The sequence below is a fragment of the Bombina bombina genome, unplaced genomic scaffold, assembly GCF_027579735.1.
Source record: "Bombina bombina isolate aBomBom1 unplaced genomic scaffold, aBomBom1.pri scaffold_279, whole genome shotgun sequence".
NCBI lineage: Eukaryota > Metazoa > Chordata > Amphibia > Anura > Bombinatoridae > Bombina > Bombina bombina.
The window spans coordinates 805,042-819,043 of record NW_026512275.1 but is presented as its reverse complement, the minus strand read 5'-3'; the positions used below and the strand labels follow the sequence as shown (position 1 = coordinate 819,043).

General features: G+C 38.6%; 1 protein-coding gene across 1 annotated transcript in view; it reads right to left on the bottom strand.

Annotated features, from left to right (window-relative positions):
- Positions 1–10,314: 10,314 nt before the first annotated feature.
- Positions 10,315–14,002, bottom strand: part of LOC128644201 (DNA replication complex GINS protein PSF1) — a 58,277-nt gene continuing 54,589 nt past the window's right edge. Inside the window, exons 6-7 of the mRNA XM_053696899.1 lie at positions 12,022–12,096; positions 10,315–10,536 (exon numbers count right to left, since the gene is read on the bottom strand). Coding sequence (XP_053552874.1) covers positions 10,468–10,536; positions 12,022–12,096 — 144 coding nt within the window. The 3' untranslated portion in view covers positions 10,315–10,467. The remainder of the gene's footprint in view (positions 10,537–12,021; positions 12,097–14,002) is intronic.

The following is a 14,002-nucleotide window of genomic DNA, read 5'->3' as shown; positions in this document are numbered from 1 at the left end:
GCAGTCTTCATCCATAGTACAAACTGGTACCATTTAAAATAAACTCTTGCTTGAAGAAATTAAAAACTAAAATTTTATCACCTCTTTCACTTTACCCTTCCAAGTACTTAGAGTAGGCAAAGAGAATGACTGGGGGTGGAGCTAAGGGAAGAGCTATATAGACCGCTCTGCTGTGGTGCTCTTTGCCACTTCCTGTAGGGAAGTATAATATCCCACAAGTAATCGATGAATCCGTGGACTCGTCTTACCTTTATAGAAGAAATATATGTCCATTTGAGCCGTAGATGCCCCTTATAGATGGGGATATTTAGTAGATTAAAGTAAAACAATTATAGCAGCACTCAATGGTGCGACTGATCATGGCTGCCGTCCGGAAGTCCCCCGCAGCAGAAGATTTTGAGGCTTTATTTTTACTTATATTAGTCCAAGAAACTTTTTTTTTTTTGAGTGATCTCTGTAGTAAATGGGAATCCAATTAATTGGATAATAATTGAAGTTTATGAATCATTTCCATGCCAATGTAGAACATGAGTATGACACCTTATTATAGACGAAAGACAATTTGAATGGAAAGTTAGAAAGTTATATTTGATGTTAAAGTAGTGTGGATATAATTAGCATTAAAGGGCCACTAAAACCAAAATCTTTCTTTCATGATTCAGATAGAGAATACAAATTTAAACAACATTACAATTTACTTCTATTTATTTTGCTTAATTTTTTAGATATCCTTAAAGAAAAACCAATGCACATGGGTGAGCCAATCACACGAGGCTTCTATGTACAGCAACCAATCAGCAGCTACTGAGCATATCTAGATACACTTTTCAGCAAAGAATATCAAGAGAATAAAACAAATTAGATAATAGAAGTAAATTAGAAAGATGTTTAAAATTACATTCTCTTTCTAAATCATGAAAGAAAAAAATGTGGGTTTCATGTCCCTTTAAGCCTCCGTTTTTTGTGTGCGTAATATATGAAAGAATCAGAGAGAAAAAAAAAAAGTAAAGCAGGAGGTATTCTTCAGTATTGGGTACTATGTTTCCATACGGATATTAAAATAGTTGACAGATTAGTATAAATTTCAGGTTAATTTCTAAATTTTAAACTGCATCTTCTGGATCCATTTTCAAGATCCTACAAATGTGTTTCAAGTTGAGAAATTTGTACTTTGTATTCAAGCAGAGACTTTTGTAAGGATAGTATTTTAACAATTAAATCAACCACCTTTTCATCTAGGTCTGCTGTGCAGGTTCCTATTGAAAGAATATCCTGTTTTAAGTCTTGTAGAGCTGATTTCAACTCTTTTTGAAATACTAATTTAATTTGTTTAATTACATTATCATGTGATAGTTCTTCAATGTGTTCTTGTGAACCAGGTTGAACTTCAGGGTTCTTGTGAGAGAAAAAAAATGGTCTGAGCCAATGTTCTTTTTCTTAGATTGTGACAGAGAAATACAATTGTTCACTGTCTGTGCGCCCTGTTAGTAACCATTCTGCTTATAGTAAGAGAAATAATATCAAAATTAGGCCAATTACTTCACCACCAATATCTTGAATTAAGAGTTGGTTACAAGCTGTAGATTAATATATCCACTAAACATAATCATAATATATATCATATAATCTTAGGCAAGAATTAGAGTAAAATTGTTGTAAACAGTCACAGCTTTCTCACTGTTATTCAGCTGATTGGATTCAGGTATATGTCACCTTCATTTACATTATCTTATTACACATTTGAAAAAGTGAATAATTTTGCTAATGTTAAAAATAATCTTGACATAACTAAGGGTCATTAGACCCTGCATGCACGCTGTGTATACAAATCTAGATGAAATACATTTTGAGAGTCTCTAATCCCTGCGGTACCTCTATTTCAATATAGAACATAGAATAACATCCCATTTAAAAGCAGTGACAGGGAAGATAGTTTTTTAGTTACTGTCGTGACTATGGTGGGAGTAAGTTTGTCAGAAAAGTCAGTTTTCTCCCCCCTAAAAATCACTTCAGATGCAAAAGAATATGCAAGTAAAAGTTGATATAAACACACTTGTCAAAGATCTAAAGCATAATAATATGTATAAAAACAGAATTTATGTTTACCTGATAAATTACTTTCTCCAACGGTGTGTCCGGTCCACGGCGTCATCCTTACTTGTGGGATATTCTCCTCCCCAACAGGAAATGGCAAAGAGCCCAGCAAAGCTGGTCACATGATCCCTCCTAGGCTCCGCCTACCCCAGTCATTCGACCGACGTTAAGGAGGAATATTTGCATAGGAGAAACCATATGGAACCGTGGTGACTGTAGTTAAAGAAAATAAATTATCAGACCTGATTAAAAAAACCAGGGCGGGCCGTGGACCGGACACACCGTTGGAGAAAGTAATTTATCAGGTAAACATAAATTCTGTTTTCTCCAACATAGGTGTGTCCGGTCCACGGCGTCATCCTTACTTGTGGGAACCAATACCAAAGCTTTAGGACACGGATGAAGGGAGGGAGCAAATCAGGTCACCTAAATGGAAGGCACCACGGCTTGCAAAACCTTTCTCCCAAAAATAGCCTCAGAAGAAGCAAAAGTATCAAACTTGTAAAATTTGGTAAAAGTGTGCAGTGAAGACCAAGTCGCTGCCCTACATATCTGATCAACAGAAGCCTCGTTCTTGAAGGCCCATGTGGAAGCCACAGCCCTAGTGGAATGAGCTGTGATTCTTTCGGGAGGCTGCCGTCCGGCAGTCTCGTAAGCCAATCTAATGATGCTTTTAATCCAAAAAGAGAGAGAGGTAGAAGTTGCTTTTTGACCTCTCCTTTTACCAGAATAAACAACAAACAAGGAAGATGTTTGTCTAAAATCCTTTGTAGCATCTAAATAGAATTTTAGAGCGCGAACAACATCCAAATTGTGCAACAAACGTTCCTTCTTTGAAACTGGTTTCGGACACAGAGAAGGTACGATAATCTCCTGGTTAATGTTTTTGTTAGAAACAACTTTTGGAAGAAAACCAGGTTTAGTACGTAAAACCACCTTATCTGCATGGAACACCAGATAAGGAGGAGAACACTGCAGAGCAGATAATTCTGAAACTCTTCTAGCAGAAGAAATTGCAACTAAAAACAAAGATAATAACTTAATATCAACGGAATGCAAGGGTTCAAACAGAACCCCCTGAAGAACTGAAAGAACTAAATTGAGACTCCAAGGAGGAGTCAAAGGTTTGTAAACAGGCTTAATTCTAACCAGAGCCTGAACAAAGGCTTGAACATCTGGCACAGCAGCCAGTCTTTTGTGAAGTAACACCGACAAGGCAGAAATCTGTCCCTTCAGGGAACTTGCAGATAATCCTTTTTCCAATCCTTCTTGAAGGAAGGATAGAATCCTAGGAATCTTAACCTTGTCCCAAGAGAATCCTTTAGATTCACACCAACAGATATATTTTTTCCAAATTTTGTGGTAAATCTTTCTAGTTACAGGCTTTCTGGCCTGAACAAGAGTATCAATAACAGAATCTGAGAACCCTCGCTTCGATAAAATCAAGCGTTCAATCTCCAAGCAGTCAGCTGGAGTGAAACCAGATTCGGATGTTCGAACGGACCCTGAACAAGAAGGTCTCGTCTCAAAGGTAGCTTCCAAGGTGGAGCCGATGACATATTCACCAGATCTGCATACCAAGTCCTGCGTGGCCACGCAGGAGCTATCAAGATCACCGACGCCCTCTCCTGATTGATCCTGGCTACCAGCCTGGGGAGGAGAGGAAACGGCGGGAACACATAAGCTAGTTTGAAGGTCCAAGGTGCTACTAGTGCATCCACTAGAGCCACCTTGGGATCCCTGGATCTGGACCCGTAGCAAGGAACTTTGAAGTTCTGACGAGAGGCCATCAGATCCATGTCTGGAATGCCCCACAGCTGAGTGACTTGGGCAAAGATTTCCGGATGGAGTTCCCACTCCCCCGGATGCAATGTCTGACGACTCAGAAAATCCGCTTCCCAATTTTCCACTCCTGGGATGTGGATAGCAGACAGGTGGCAGGAGTGAGACTCCGCCCATAGAATGATTTTGGTCACTTCTTCCATCGCTAGGGAACTCCTTGTTCCCCCCTGATGGTTGATGTACGCAACAGTTGTCATGTTGTCTGATTGAAACCGTATGAACTTGGCCCTCGCTAGCTGAGGCCAAGCCTTGAGAGCATTGAATATCGCTCTCAGTTCCAGAATATTTATCGGTAGAAGAGATTCTTCCCGAGACCAAAGACCCTGAGCTTTGAGGGATCCCCAGACCGCGCCCCAGCCCATCAGACTGGCGTCGGTCGTGACAAAGACCCACTCTGGTCTGCGGAATGTCATCCCTTGTGACAGGTTGTCCAGGGACAGCCACCAACGGAGTGAGTCTCTGGTCCTCTGATTTACTTGTATCTTCGGAGACAAGTCTGTATAGTCCCCATTCCACTGACTGAGCATGCACAGTTGTAATGGTCTTAGATGAATGCGCGCAAAAGGAACTATGTCCATTGCCGCTACCATCAACCCGATCACTTCCATGCACTGAGCTATGGAAGGAAGAGGAACGGAATGAAGTATCCGACAAGAGTCTAGAAGCTTTGTTTTTCTAGCCTCTGTCAGAAAAATCCTCATTTCTAAAGGAGTCTATTATTGTTCCCAAGAAGGGAACCCTTGTCGACGGGGATAGAGAACTCTTTTCCACGTTCACTTTCCATCCGTGAGATCTGAGAAAGGCCAGGACAATGTCCGTGTGAGCCTTTGCTTGAGGAAGGGACGACGCTTGAATCAGAATGTCGTCCAAGTAAGGTACTACAGCAATGCCCCTTGGTCTTAGCACAGCTAGAAGGGACCCTAGTACCTTTGTGAAAATCCTTGGAGCAGTGGCTAATCCGAAAGGAAGCGCCACGAACTGGTAATGTTTGTCCAGGAATGCGAACCTTAGGAACCGATGATGTTCCTTGTGGATAGGAATATGTAGATACGCATCCTTTAAATCCACCGTGGTCATGAATTGACCTTCCTGGATGGAAGGAAGAATAGTTCGAATGGTTTCCATCTTGAACGATGGAACCTTGAGAAACTTGTTTAAGATCTTGAGATCTAAGATTGGTCTGAACGTTCCCTCTTTTTTGGGAACTATGAACAGATTGGAGTAGAACCCCATCCCTTGTTCTCTTAATGGAACAGGATGAATCACTCCCATTTTTAACAGGTCTTCTACACAATGTAAGAATGCCTGTCTTTTTATGCGGTCTGAAGACAACTGAGACCTGTGGAACCTCCCCCTTGGGGGAAGTCCCTTGAATTCCAGAAGATAACCTTGGGAGACTATTTCTAGCGCCCAAGGATCCAGAACATCTCTTGCCCAAGCCTGAGCGAAGAGAGAGAGTCTGCCCCCCACCAGATCCGGTCCCGGATCGGGGGCCAACATTTCATGCTGTCTTGGTAGCAGTGGCAGGTTTCTTGGCCTGCTTTCCCTTGTTCCAGCCTTGCATTGGTCTCCAAGCTGGCTTGGCTTGAGAAGTATTACCCTCTTGCTTAGAGGACGTAGCACCTTGGGCTGGTCCGTTTCTACGAAAGGGACGAAAATTAGGTTTATTTTTTGCCTTGAAAGGCCGATCCTGAGGAAGGGCGTGGCCCTTACCCCCAGTGATATCAGAGATAATCTCTTTCAAGTCAGGGCCAAACAGTGTTTTCCCCTTGAAAGGAATGTTAAGTAGCTTGTTCTTGGAAGACGCATCAGCCGACCAAGATTTCAACCAAAGCGCTCTGCGCGCCACAATAGCAAACCCAGAATTCTTAGCCGCTAACCTAGCCAATTGCAAAGTGGCGTCTAGGGTGAAAGAATTAGCCAATTTGAGAGCATTGATTCTGTCCATAATCTCCTCCAAAGGAGGAGAATCACTATCGACCGCTCTTATCAGATCATCGAACCAGAAACATGCGGCTGTAGCGACAGGGACAATGCATGAAATTGGTTGTAGAAGGTAACCTTGCTGAACAAACATTTTTTTAAGCAAACCTAATTTTTTATCCATAGGATCTTTGAAAGCACAACTATCCTCTATGGGTATAGTGGTGCGTTTGTTTAAAGTGGAAACCGCTCCCTCGACCTTGGGGACTGTCTGCCATAAGTCCTTTCTGGGGTCGACCATAGGAAACAATTTTTTAAATATGGGGGGAGGGACGAAAGGAATACCGGGCCTTTCCCATTCTTTATTAACAATGTCCGCCACCCGCTTGGGTATAGGAAAAGCTTCTGGGAGCCCCGGCACCTCTAGGAACTTGTCCATTTTACAAAGTTTCTCTGGGATGACCAACTTGTCACAATCATCCAGAGTGGATAATACCTCCTTAAGCAGAATGCGGAGATGTTCCAACTTAAATTTAAATGCAATCACATCAGGTTCAGCCTGTTGAGAAATGTTCCCTGAATCAGTAATTTCTCCCTCAGACAAAACCTCCCTGGCCCCATCAGACTGGGTTAGGGGCCCTTCAGAAATATTATCAGCGTCGTCATGCTCTTCAGTATCTAAAACAGAGCAGCCGCGCTTACGCTGATAAGTGTTCATTTTGGCTAAAATGTTTTTGACAGAATTATCCATTACAGCCGTTAATTGTTGCATAGTAAGGAGTATTGGCGCGCTAGATGTACTAGGGGCCTCCTGAGTGGGCAAGACTCGTGTAGACGAAGGAGGGAATGATGCAGTACCATGCTTACTCCCCTCACTTGAGGAATCATCTTGGGCATCATTGTCATTATCACATAAATCACATTTATTTAAATGAATAGGAATTCTGGCTTCCCCACATTCAGAACACAGTCTATCTGGAAGTTCAGACATGTTAAACAGGCATAAACTTGATAACAAAGTACAAAAAACGTTTTAAAATAAAACCGTTACTGTCACTTTAAATTTTAAACTGAACACACTTTATTACTGCAATTGCGAAAAAACATGAAGGAATTGTTCAAAATTCACCAAATTTTCACCACAGTGTCTTAAAGCCTTAAAAGTATTGCACACCAAATTTGGAAGCTTTAACCCTTAAAATAACGGAACCGGAGCCGTTTTGAACTTTAACCCCTTTACAGTCCCTGGTATCTGCTTTGCTGAGACCCAACCAAGCCCAAAGGGGAATACGATACCAAATGACGCCTTCAGAAAGTCTTTTCTAAGTATCAGAGCTCCTCTCACATGCGACTGCATGCCATGCCTCTCAAAAACAAGTGCGCAACACCGGCGCGAAAATGAGGCTCTGCTTATGCTTTGGGAAAGCCCCTAAAGAATAAGGTGTCTAAACCAGTGCCTGCCGATATTATTATATCAAAATACCCAGATAAAATGATTCCTCAAGGCTAAATATGTGTTAATAATGAATCGATTTAGCCCAAAAAAAGTCTACAGTTTTAATAAGCCCTTGTGAAGCCCTTATTTACGATCGTAATAAACATGGCTTACCGGATCCCATAGGGAAAATGACAGCTTCCAGCATTACATCGTCTTGTTAGAATGTGTCATACCTCAAGCAGCAAGAGACTGCACACTGTTCCCCCAACTGAAGTTAATTGCTCTCAACAGTCCTGTGTGGAACAGCCATGGATTTTAGTGACGGTTGCTAAAATCATTTTCCTCATACAAACAGAAATCTTCATCTCTTTTCTGTTTCTGAGTAAATAGTACATACCAGCACTATTTCAAAATAACAAACTCTTGATTGAATAATAAAAACTACAGTTAAACACTAAAAAACTCTAAGCCATCTCCGTGGAGATGTTGCCTGTACAACGGCAAAGAGAATGACTGGGGTAGGCGGAGCCTAGGAGGGATCATGTGACCAGCTTTGCTGGGCTCTTTGCCATTTCCTGTTGGGGAGGAGAATATCCCACAAGTAAGGATGACGCCGTGGACCGGACACACCTATGTTGGAGAAACATCCACGGTTTAAAAGGTATTGCGCATATATAATGTTTTGACACAATTCCAGTATCTTTTAATATAAAGTGTTGTGTTAACATTAATAATCATGTTTCGGAAGGCTCTGTAATTCAGCTCTGCACAGTGATGTATTTTAGAAGAGCTGTAGACGTTCTTTTTAATCTTATTTCATTTAATTTTTTAAAATTTACTCTAGGTAAAACTTTTTAGTTTTACAGTTGGGCTTAGAGGAAGCATCAATTAATACCAGATCCCCGTTTTTGTGCCCCTTTTCATTTTAGTCACACTTGCCCTAGCTATTTGGGCCGCTATATTGTGCTGTCAGTGGCCGGGGAAGCACGATTTAGCTGGCTTAAACTAAGCGTTTCATATTTTTTCCTAATTAAGCAGAGAATATTTTTACTGAGAGGTTAATTTTGGAACATGGTATATAAAATGGCCCCTGACTTCAATATCTAATACTTGTACCTAGAAATGTGAGATACTTTGAAAAACGTCTCCAATAGCTCATATCTACCCCCAGGATGTACTGACCTTATAGGCCATTGTTACTGCTCTTATAGGTCATTGTTACTGCTGTAATAGCCAAAATACTGCTCAACTAACAATTCTCCCCGTCGTCTAGTAACCTTAGCAATACCCTGTTTAGAGATATTCACATGTAAAATGAAGTTGCTATATGAAGGTTATGTTTATCTCTTTTATAGTAGCTCACTAGTTTAGTATGTTATATGAAGCTTTGCCTTGGGAGTAAATACTGTTAATGCCGCTGGACTCCCCTTGCAGGTATAATTCTCCATTTGGTAGGGTCTGTTTCCCCCTATTCCTTTTATGTCTTGGTTTATAGTTTGCACGCCTATATAGTTATGTAGTTTTACACATTCATTATACCTTGGGTCCACTGGTAGCACCATTTGATAGATAGATACTTTCATGGGTCTTTTTACCCCTTCCCCCAAGTTTTCCCAGTATCACCCGATTTATATTTTGGGTGATCCAAGAGAGGCAACTACTCATCATTGGGGGAGTTTCTTTTATTACTGTTGCTATATTCATAGGGGATAATTTAACTTATTTTGAAATTAGAGGTTTGTTTTGTGTTTTATTTTGCCATATATAGATTATTGGAGCATTCGGTTACATTTTATTATTTATAATCTGTCTTTATGCAAATAGATATCTTGTAATAGATCTCAATTTATATGAAGCAATGGTATTTGCAATGCTATGTATAGCAACAATCCTCTTAATGGATGTGAATTCAAAATGCTGTATATAAACGTTTTTCTAGACCAATTGTCTTTGTTTTATGGCAATTTTGTATTGTCTTTTTCGACCTCAAAAATATTTTTTTTTAAAAAAACAAAAATCTCCCAAAACATTAAAAAACAATATATTTCATGCACCACCTTCTAATTATGGGTGTCGCCATGTTATAACTTAAGTTATACTGCAAGTATCGGAAGGATAGTTGTTGCACATGTACAAACACATCAGCACTGGAATGCAATAAAAGGTCAATTTCCACAGGGAGGCACCCACACCTAGCAGGAGGCGGGAAATAACCTCAATACTATGCATATAAAAATGTATCCATTACATGGACTCAGTTGTGGACTTTGAAATGTTATGTTACCCAACATCCACAATAAGACTTCAAGAAATATTACTAAAAACACATAACTATTGAGACACGAGTCCTGTTTTCATGTCTACGTTTCCATTTTAAGCCTGTACCTTATTTACTATTGCTTTACCCTAAAATGTACTAGTTCTCATGAGTGAATATATGGTATCTCCTTTAAAATAATAAAAGTATGTTACCCCAAGCAAACAAAATAGGGAAAGCTAAACAAAATTACCAGAAAAAAAAAAAAAAAAAAAAAAAAAAGGATTGTTAAAGGGACATTCAAGTCAAAGTTAAAAAACAAACAAAAAACCTCATGATTCAGATAGAGCATTCACTTTGAAACAACTTTTTTTATTCACTTCCATTAACAAAATGTGCAGTGTCTTTTTATATCACCATATAGATAAAATTGGGCTCACTCCCGTGGAGTTTTGCGTTAACTAGCACTCACTGGTTAAAATGCAAGTTTTTAAAGAGCACTGAGATTTGGGGACAGTCTGCAGAGGTTTAGATACAAGATAATCACAGAGGTAAAAAGATTAAAATAACAGAGTTGGTTATGCAAAATTGGTGAATAGGAAATGAAAAGGTATTTTCTAGAAAATAGTTAGTCTTTTAAAAAAAAAAAAAAAAAAGATGACTATCAGACTGTCCCTTTAAATAAACACAATCTTTATAAAATGTATTTAAACTATTTAGCAAAGGTATTCTTAAATTTATTTGGTTTTTACAACCCCAATATGGTACTACCTTTTATTTTCCAAAAAGAATACAGTACAAACATGATACAAATATATATTTTATAATAGATATAAATATATACAGTCATTAGTATGCATCAAACATTTAAGGGCATTTTGTTGTATCATCTTCGGCCAAGTTTTTCTATGTTTTATGACAATACGTGCTCCAGAACCCCTTGTCGAATTAACTGTTCACATTTCCACCTCGGCAAAAAATGCTAAAAAGACAAAAAGGAAACACTTTTTTTTTACTGTACTCAACTTGAGTTAGAAAGATAATTGGCTACAAAATATATATCAAGCTAGAGAGTCTACGGATGCAGAAATATGAAGAATAAACTAAAGAACAGTCATAAGTACAACTGTAGGTGCCACAGCTAGACTCAATTTCTTAAAGGGACAGTGTACTGTGATTGTTTTTTACTCTTTTGGGTGTCCTCAATGATCCATATTACACAATGGAATGTATTAATTTTTGTATTTTGTCACTTAAAATAGCTGGTTTTGTCGGTTTTATTCCTACCTGTACTAAAAAGTGATGTAAACAAAGAGCAGAAGAAATTACTGCAAGCTTCAGCCCATTTGATTGGGTTATGGTTTCAAGTAAGAAACCACCATTTAAGATATAAAAACAAAACCAAAAGGAGCAATTTCCCATACATTTTAAACTCCCAGATAAGTTGGTTTGCAGCGACAACCTAACCTTCAAAAGGCTCAACTTACTTAGAAGTGTGTGTGTTTATACATATACACATTATATTGCATTACTTCTAACTATAATACCGGTCCACAGTAGGAACTCAATGCTGAAACTGTAAAAAGTGGCTGTCATAGCAAACTTAGTTTAGTAAGAAGGTTCAGAACAACAAAGCAAATACATTTAGCAAAACACATTAAAGGGACACAGAACCCCAAATTTTTCTTTTGTGATTCAGATAGAGCATGCAATTTTAATAAACTTTCTAGTTTACTCCTATTATCAAATTTTCTTCATTCTCTTGGTATGTTTATTTGAAAAGCAAGAATGTAAGTTTAGATGCCGGCCCATTTTTTTGGTGAACAACCTGGGTTGTCCTTGCTGATTGGACATCACCAACAAACAAGTGCTGTCCATGGTTTTGAACCAAAAAGTTGCTGGCTCCTTAGCGGAGATGCCTTCTTTTTCAAATAAAGATAGCAAGAGAACAAAGAAAAATTGTTAATAGAAGTAAATTAGAAAGTTGCTTAAAATTGCATGCACTATCCGAATCATGAAAGAAAAAATTTGGGTTCAGTGTCCCTTTAATCACATGACAGCACTGATATAGTCACTGTTTATCAGAGAATAAAGTGCACAATGAAAACCTTATAACTAAACATGAACTCAGTAACAGACTCATAAATGGTGTTGTAATTACAGATTACTTTAGATATTTCCTTATGCTACATACAACTGAAAATAAATCACCCATATCAGACGTATCCAATTAAAAGTTACAAACTAATGTGCTCAGGTAACAGTTGTAAAAATCTGACTGACTAACTCATTATGGTTATGTGCAGTCATTTGTTAGATTTAATTCATAAATATAAAAAGGTCAAATTTTTTTACTTTGCAGTTATCTCAGTGACATTTCTGCTAACATCTTACTTGGATAATGCAATTTTCTAACATGACTTTTGATAAACAGTGGTGTAACGCCAAGAGATTTTGGTTGTCTCACCTGGCTGTTTTTCTTTAGGAGGATTGTTGTACCATCATCAATTTCAAACTCACCATAGTCCCTTAGGCAACGCACCTGTGACAATAAAACGTTCCAATAAATATCAGTTTATGTTGCAGTACAGCATATAGTTTATTGTAAAAAGACTCTAATTGAAAATGTTTACTTATGTACAGTTAAAAAAAAAAACACACACAAAAACACTGCAATATAGTTTCATTATTTGCTTTGTCTTTTTTTCCTATAGTGGACATTGCTATGTTGTAACGTCATTATCTTAGCTTTAACTCCTTAATGACAGGACGACTTACCCTGTATGTTAGCTGTTTTTTACTTTAGGGCAAAAACATGCAGTCTATAAGGCATGCAAAATATTGCCGTGTCTGACGGCGAGGCGCCCTATTACAGTGCTGAAAACCCCAGGATACGTCAATGTCGTTAATGTGTTAAAAGCCTGTTTTCTTCTATTGTATTACCTGCTGAATCCAGCCAGTTACAATATCAGCTAACTTATCTGTTATCTCTTAAGTCCCTTTAATATAGCTACAGTATATTCCACACAGCCAATGATTGCATAATTTAGCGACTCATAGCTGTCCTTAATTGTCCTTGGCAGAAGATATTAGATGAGGGAAGTCTAGGTTTCTACATAAAATATATATAATTAAATATACAAATAGAATTTAAAAAAATATATTTACATTATACTATTCTCAGGCCAATCTGTGCTTTGGATACATCATTATACTTTTTAGTATTTGTCTGATTAGCTATACAAAAATTATATTAAAGGGACATTGAAATGTAAATATCCATTTTCAATTAAAAACAGGTAAGCATTTCCAATATTCTTAGGATCAAAATTTAGTTTTCATCATTCACGTCTAAGCATGTTAAAATGTACACCTCTGGATCCGTTTGAGTTTGGGATGTCCTGTCTCTTTACAATGATTGTCAGCTACCTACTAAAATACACACTTTGACAAGCTACTGTACCAACATAGTAAAGAAACATGAAGGTTATTTTGAAAACAGCAGTACCAATTAGCCTGCATTTTGTGAGCTGAGACCTTTGTTCTGCAGTCCCATCCTATTCCCTTCAAGCTCAGCCTTCCAATAGACATCACGGTTCCTATCTCGCTAACTGGTGAGAGAGTTCCAAAACTGCAGCAGAGACGTGCACAACCCAGATTTAGCAGGTCAAACCTTGCTCCTTTAAAATGTGATCCTATTTTAATATGTTGCACCAGTTGAATTAATGGAAAAATATTTCAAAAACATAATTTATGCTTACCTGATAAATGAATTTCTCTTGTAGTGTGTTCAGTCCACGGGTCATCCATTACTTATGGGATATATTCTCCTTCCCAACAGGAAGTTGCAAGAGGATCACCCAAGCAGAGCTGCTATATAGCTCCTCCCCTCACATGTCATATCCAGTCATGCGACCGAAACAAGACGAGAAAGGAGAAACCATAGGGTGCAGTGGTGACTGGAGTTATAATTTAAAATTTAGAACCTGCCTCAAAAAGACAGGGCGGGCCGTGGACTGAACACACTACAAGAGAAATAAATTTATCAGGTAAGCATAAATTATGTTTTCTCTTGTTAAGTGTGTTCTGTCCACGGGTCATCCATTACTTATGGGATACCAATACCAAAAGCTAAAGTACACGGATGATGGGAGGGACAAGGCAGGAACATTAAACAGAAGGAACCACTGCCTGTAGAACCTTTCTCCCAAAACCAGCCTCCGAAGAAGCAAAAGTGTCAAATTTGTAAAATATTGAAAAAGTATGAAGTGAAGACCAAGTTGCAGCCTTGCAAATCTGTTCAACAGAGGCCTCATTCTTAAAGGCCCAGGTGGAAGCCACAGCTCTAGTGGAATGAGCTGTAATTTTTTCAGGAGGCTGCTGTCCAGCAGCCTCATAGGCTAAGCGTATTATGCTACGAAGCCAAAAAGAGAGAGAGGGGCTCAGGA